General features: G+C 45.3%; 1 protein-coding gene across 1 annotated transcript in view; it reads right to left on the reverse strand.

The window, feature by feature from the left end:
• Positions 1 to 5,615, reverse strand: part of Cd244 (CD244 molecule) — a 29,914-nt gene extending 24,299 nt beyond the window's left edge. The window contains exon 1 of the mRNA XM_087906129.1: positions 5,330 to 5,615. Within this exon, the coding sequence (XP_087762255.1) occupies positions 5,330 to 5,390 (61 nt within the window). The 5' untranslated portion in view covers positions 5,391 to 5,615. The remainder of the gene's footprint in view (positions 1 to 5,329) is intronic.
• Positions 5,616 to 7,161: the final 1,546 nt, after the last annotated feature.

Consider the following 7,161-nt stretch of genomic DNA (forward strand, 5'->3'; position numbering starts at 1 on the left):
ATGGCTGCCTGGAGGAGGTGGCTGGGAGCTGCCATTAGAAGAAAACCTTGGTGTCAGCCTAGTGGGTGGAGAAAGGATTGAGGAATAAGATTTTACAGGCAAAGCAGCAGTATGGGCTGAGCGGCCAGCACTCTGGTCTAATAAGGATTGTAGCAAAGCTCTCTTCAACGGGTTTAGAAAGTGGGGTGTCAGACAGAAGTTTAATTTTTAGGTGTTTCATAAAACTGTGAAAGGTAGCACAGATATCGAAAGTTGCTCAATCTAAAAGCATACAGTACCATAGATAATAACAAGTAAGCTACGGTGTAACCAGCAGTAGGTCAGAGCAGAGACCCACTCTGTTCTCCACTAGCACACAATTAAGTGTGGAGCGTACAGAAAATGGAGTATTCTGTTCCTGTGAGAGCTATAGTCATTATTAACGCTACACTGTACTGAGGGCAATTACTTAATTATACCACTATTCTTTATGTTTCTGTAATGCTGAATGGATTTATATACCTAACATGGTTTTGTCCATAAATAAAAGAGGTGATAAGGGGGCTAGCAAGATGACTCAGTGGACAAAGGTAGGTGTATGCTGCCAAGGCTCATGACCTGAGTTCAATCTCCTGGACCCACAGGGTGGAAGGAAAGAATCAACTCTCAAAAGGTGTCCTCTGATCTCCACTTAAGCACCATGTCTCAAGAACACACATACACACACACACACACACACACACACACACACACACACACACACTAAAATGTAATGTTAAAAGATGTTTTTAAAGAGGAACCAGAAGCTGAGGATGTAGCTCAGTTAGTAGAGGATTTGCCACAAAGCACTGGGTTGAACTCCCAGCACCGCATAACCTGGCCGTTTTGGCACACATTAAATAATTCCAGTACTTAAGAGTCACATTACAGGAATCAGAAGTTCAAGATTATTGCGTGCACGTGTGTGTGTAATTAATAGCTTCCAGGAGAGGGAAACAGAAAATCGGTTTTCTTCAATGAAGTAACACTGGATATATCTACCACACTCCAGAGTAGGACCCATACTCGAGTAGTTGACCAATACTCATGTGTGTGCTGTTTTATTCGAGAGAGAAAAACATGAAGTTGAGTGGGTAAGTAGGCAAGTTGGGGGGGGGTGAACCTGGGCGGAGTTGGGAGGAAAGAAAGAAAATGATCAAAATATATTGCACGAAAGTCTCAAAGAATAAATTAAAATGATTTTCAAAGGGGCAAAGGAACTCCTAGGACTTTAAGGGTTCAGCTGAGCTCAGAGGCCATGACTCTACTTCTGTTCTTTGGTGACTTTTCTCCTGCAGGTCTCTTGTCTCCACTCTTCTTCCTTGAGAAGATCTTGGGGATCTTCGTGAGAGGGAAGGGAGCAGGATCCCAGGGCTTGTGAGTCGGGGGAGTCCAGAGAGGCCTATTTGGACTAAATGTTACAACTCCACTTTATTTCAGGAAGAAGGGGAATAAGAAGGCAGGGGACGTCTGCAGGGGCATCACCTAATTTGCATTAAGAGGTGCACGCCTATCAAAAGGCTCCCATTATGCGCAGCAAGGGAGCCTTCCAGCAGGGATCTTTGTCAGGGTTTGAGCTAAAGTTAAGTCAGGCATCTGGTTTTAAAGGCAGGCACCTAGTTTTGAAACTGCTTTCAGATAAGGTCAGTCCTCCAGGCCCAGGGACATTCTCCAGATAAGGGCAGGAAGAGAGCCAGAAGTCTTGCTGGGGAGGAAGGGGGCCCCATATTGCCAGAGTCTAGAGAAAAAGTTGCTAGGTTTATGGCAGACTGCGACCTCTACCAGTCAGCAATAAATCCCAATAGGTCTCCAAGGTCAGTGAAAGGAGAAAGGCAATTGAGTTGGTGTGCACTTCCTGGAGGGGCCTAACAGCTGAGACACACAAGTATATTTAGAGGAAAGACAAAAACTGTGAGAGAAAGAAGACCTTAGTCCCCATCCCGGGGAGGTGTACGGTACGGAAAAAGAAACGCTAATATGAGAAGATGAGAGAAAGAAAGCGTAACTTCACAAGTTCTTATATGCTCACAGTGAGAGGAAGAGTACAGCGACTGTCAGTTCAGAACGGAGTGGCCGCAGCCAGTTCCGGTGGTCAGGGACGCCACAGCCCCTGCTGTTGCTGCTGCTTGCCGCCTCGGGGGCTCTTTTCCGGTGGTTAAGAACGGATGAGGTAAAATATTAAGTCTATAGAAGAAGGACAGGGGAAATTTAATGACCTCGACTGCTGCTTGGGGAAGTGAGCAGCAAGCAGAAAGAATGGCCAAGGGCTCTGACGCAGCAAGGGAGTCACCCACGCTGACACTCCCCAGGGGTCAGTCAGCTCAGTTTTCTCCAACCTAGACTTACTGTTCACAGGAAGTTGGGAAGCCTGAGTTCCGGAGTGGGGAGGGAGGCGGGGGCGGGCGGGGGGAGGGGGGCGGGGAGGTCTTTCTTTGCTGGGTTTGTGTTACCAGGCTTAGGGCAGGGATAGCAGATGAGGTCAAATGCTGGAGAGTGAACAAAGACAGAGTTTTTGGCAGGGCCAGCAGCAGCCAAGACAAAAGAGTGAGTTCCTTGCAGAGGCCACAGTCTACTTCCTTCTTCTTCTCTCTCCACTTAGCTCTATACTGACTGACCACAGCCTCTCCTCAAGCAAGCTGATACTCCCCTTTCTGTCAAAATGGACCTAGCCTGTGTCCCTCTCCTATTCCCAGTTCACCTAAGTATCTATCTTTCTCCAAGAGAACTACTGCCTTAGGCTTCTCATTCAAATTCTGTGTTTTCTTTTATTTAGGTTATTTCCTGGGCCGAGGTTGGTCCTTGTTTTCCAGTTTTCTGAGTAACCCCCACCTGCAAGAATCCATCATCTTCCCAGAGTCTTTCAAATGTCCCTTGACTCTTAGCACCAGGGCATCTTCTGCCTTCCCTTCTAGTTAGAATTGTGCACAGCTATTTTCTTGTCTGAAAGAAGCTAAAGGGTAAAACTGCTCAAAGATAAGATCAGCATCTGAGGGTGGGGGTGTAATTTAATTAATAGGGGTCCTTGCCTCCCACGACCAATGCTCTGTGTTCCAGGCCAACCTGGGATACACGAAATTCTATCTAATAATAATAATAATAATAATAAAACGGGCGGTAGTGGCACATGCCTTTAATCCCAGCACTTGGGAGGCAGAGGCAGGTGGATCTCTGTGAGTTCAAGGCCAGCCTGGTCTACAAGAGCTAGTTTCAGGACAGGCTCCAAAGTTACAGAGAAACCCTGTCTTGAAAAACCAAACCAAACCAAACCAACCAACCAACGAAATAATAGCAAATAAAAGCACAGCTTCAACTGTTTCTTTGCAAAATTTTGCTTAATTCCCAGCACATGGAAAAGCCATAATGAATCTGTTTAATTAATTCACGAATGCCTTTTGTTTAGCTCCCAAGAGTGGCTTCCTACAGAGATTTCACATCAAATGTCAAAGAAGTCACACAGACCCCTCGGCTTTGTCCTTTCGCTCTGTGGGCTCCACATCATTGCAATTTCACTTCCTGTTTACAGAACCTCAAAGAAAAAAAAAAGCCAATTGCCCTCCCTGAAGCAACTTGAAATATTGTGTATACCTGGCTCAAGCACTGCTGAAAACAGCTCGGCAGCACCTGCTATGAGTAGATACTCTTGACCTCTGTGATCTGACCCTGAAGATGTGCTGTGACATGTTTGGAAAGGCTCACAGCGTTTTTATAATGCTGTTTTAAAACTCCGAATGTCCACCCATAACAGAATGAACAAATTAGGATGCAAACATGAGACGAAATATTACACAGCTTTGAAAGTGATAAGCTGCAGGTAATAACGTAGTCAAACCTCATAAAATGTCAAGCAAAAGAAGCCAGGAACCTGTACCATGGAATTCTACTTACGTCCAGGCAAAATTAACCTGTGAGATTTGAAGTTAGAATATTATTTATATTTTTGGAAAAGACAGTAGGTAATGATTGGGGGTGAATATGATTGTCCCAAAGTTGTCCCCAAAGTAACTGACATGCACATTTCTGTACATATGTCACAGTTTAATAAGGGTTTGTTGGTAAATACGTCATCTGGCTGCCCCTGGAGTGAATCCTGCAGACCTAGAGCTCCTTTGATCCCTGAGCCAAAATCTCTCCCACACCCAGTTCCTCCCCATCTCATGCCTTGTTTGAGAGGAGGGGTGATGGGTAAAAGTTGAGTTTAAAAGACTCTGACCTGATAGAGCCTCCCTGAGATCCCTTCCAGAGCAGTGACAACCAGTGCCAGTCCCCGAGGAATGCAAGGTGCAACACAATCCATCCTGGGGGGCACCGGCTCAGCCTTTCTTCCTTTATCTCCATCCTCACCCAGACCCAAAGCATCCAAAGGACTCACAATTCCCACCCCATCCTTTTCTTCAGAACAGGCAAACAAAAATCTGAAGTCAGGGCCCCAAATGAACTTTGGGGCCCAGGTGTACCCTCCCTGTTTTTATGTGTCTGACTCAAGTTATCATTCTAGTCCATCTCCATGATTCCAGAAAAGTATGTGCTATTCACTCAACAAAGAGATTTTAACACTTGCTCTGTCCGGCATGTCATGGCACTGGGCTGAGAGCATGTAGGCCCCATACACATATGTGCCAAGGGTTTATGCAAGCATGATCCTCAATGTCTATCATCTGGCTTAATACAGAGCTGCTCAAAACATATTCAGAGGGCAGATGAGAACAGAGAAGAAGGTGTGAGTATGGAAATAAATTTGTACTGAAGGTCTGCTTGTGCCGGAGACCATTCTGGATGCTGAGAATGCAGCAATGAAGCAAAGAAAGATTAAAAGCCTTGGTCTCTAGGACCTTACATTCTAGTGGGCCTGAAGTAGACACTGAGCAATAGAAAATAACGTAAGCACTGTGGTATGTAAAATGGAGACAGGACATTCGAGAATATCATGTAGAATGAAAGATCAGGAATTGCTGGTGCTCACGGTGGGGAAGACAACCTTGACAAGGTGGTGTTTGAACAAACAGGATAAAAGAGAAATCTCATGGCTGGCGATGAAGCTGCTCCCAGACAGAGAAAAGTGGATGTGAAACCCGAATGCACACATCACTCCGGCTTTCCATACTTCACACGGACTAAAGCACACTGAAGTTCGTGTGCTTCACAATGGCCTACAGGACCTGGACCACCTCCTCCAGTCTCTCCTCTTGCTCCCTGAATTCCAGGTGACTATGTAGGTGGCATAATCAGAGACTGTGAGCTCTGATCTCCCAGACACATACATGCACCCATGAGTTCATGCCAGCCCCATCCCACACCAACCAGGAATCCTTACCGTGACCCTGGTGACCCCTGAGGAGCAGGAAGAGTGCAAGTAGGGCAGCTTGCTGCAACATTCCCACAGAACAGAGCAGGCCAGTGGGGGCCAGAAGAGGCCTCTCCTCTTCGGGTACTCAGATTTAATAGGCTCAGCAGCTGAATCAGTAGGACACGAGCATGGAGCAGAACTACCTCTGTGCCTGTCCAGCCACAATTTCCTCAACTCAAGGCTGTTCACTTCTGCTGTGAGCTGACAAGGCCACCGAGAAAGCCCCAGTCCCTAGACTGGGTCTAACCGTTCCCACAAGCTAAGCTGCCGCCAGTGGGCGGGTGCTCAGAGTGTGCAGTGACTCACAAAACCAGCTGCAAAGAAAGCCTTAGCCCTTGGTCTGCCTCGAGCCTGTGTGCTTTATCCTCAACCCTGCTTGAAGTGTGGAGAGAAATAAACAGCCATTATCCCAGACTGCCTCAAACCAACACACACACATTAAAGAAGTGGAAGTGGGAAGGAATTTATAGGTAGGGTGGTCTGAGAAGAAGACCGACCCCTGAGTAAGTGGTTGAAGGAGAGGAATGCATGGGGTGATTTAGGAAGAGACATAAAGTTTAGAGTTTGCTGGGAAATATCTAACCAGCCTAGGACATCTACAATACCAAATTTTCAGCATATGCAAATTGCGACCCTCCCTTAACCTTCCCCAAGAGAGGATGTGAGCCCATTTGTGTTGGCCACCCCATCTACAGCTGATTCCATCCTGTAGAACAGTAGGCAGCAAAGATCCCTTTGAACTCCATGGAAGGATGGAGATAATGGTACCCACCTTCCTAAGGACACTTTACTTCAAGGCCATACCTAAAGTCCAGGCCTCTTTCTTTCTTCCACCTTTCCCCTTAGCAACAAATACTTGTGGTTTCCCTCCAAATCCATCCTCTTTTTCCTAAGGTCTATCGCTAGACTGACCAAAACTGAGCAAGATGACGTCAAGACTCTTGCCTGCCAGTGGAGGCAGCACAGATGCTCTGGACAGGACAATCAATTTGGAATCAAACACCTGGACTTGGACTCCAAATCAGCTTACAACCTGTGTGATGCTGAGCGAATTACTCTCTGAGTCCTAAGATCAACAGTACTTGGGCAGGAGAGATGGCTCAGTCGGTTAAGGTACTTGTCCTTAAGCCTCATGACCTGAGTATGATCCCTAGGAACCACATGATGAAAAGAGAATCAACTCTGCCCCTGATCTCCACAAGTACTCAAAATGTAAATGAGCACACACAAGTAAATAAATATGTAGGTTTTTTCTTAAAAATCAGCAATATTTGACTGTCCTCCAAGATAGTTTTTAGAATCAAATTAATAGTTATCCCTGAGAGTGTGTATATAAAACTCTTGTGCACACATGTATAAAAGTGCATAATAAGGGAGCTGGAAAGATTGGTCAACGGTTAAGAGCATTGACAGCTCTTCCAAAGGTCCTAAGTTCAATTCCATGCAACTACAAGGTGACTGACAACCATCTCTAGTGGGATCTGATGCCCTCCTCTGCAGATAGAGCACTCATATACTTAAAATAATTAAAATAAATAAATATTTTTTAAATGCCATAATAAATCCACTACTTTGTATGTTAATCTTTTAAGTTACTAATAAATAAATCTGAATGTTTTGTCCCATCCTTCTAAGTCATATCTTGAAATCTAGTCAGCAGTATGTTGGTATTAGAAAGTAGAGTGTTGGAGGTAGTGATCAAGTTTTGAGAACAGAGCTCTCCTGTATGAATTAATGTTTTTATTTTGAAAGCACAAAAGGAACCCCATAGGCTCCAAGAATCCTGCTCATTTTCCATT

This window comes from Myodes glareolus, chromosome 5 (assembly GCF_982192425.1).
Source record: "Myodes glareolus chromosome 5, mMyoGla1.1, whole genome shotgun sequence".
NCBI classification, from domain to species: domain Eukaryota; kingdom Metazoa; phylum Chordata; class Mammalia; order Rodentia; family Cricetidae; genus Myodes; species Myodes glareolus.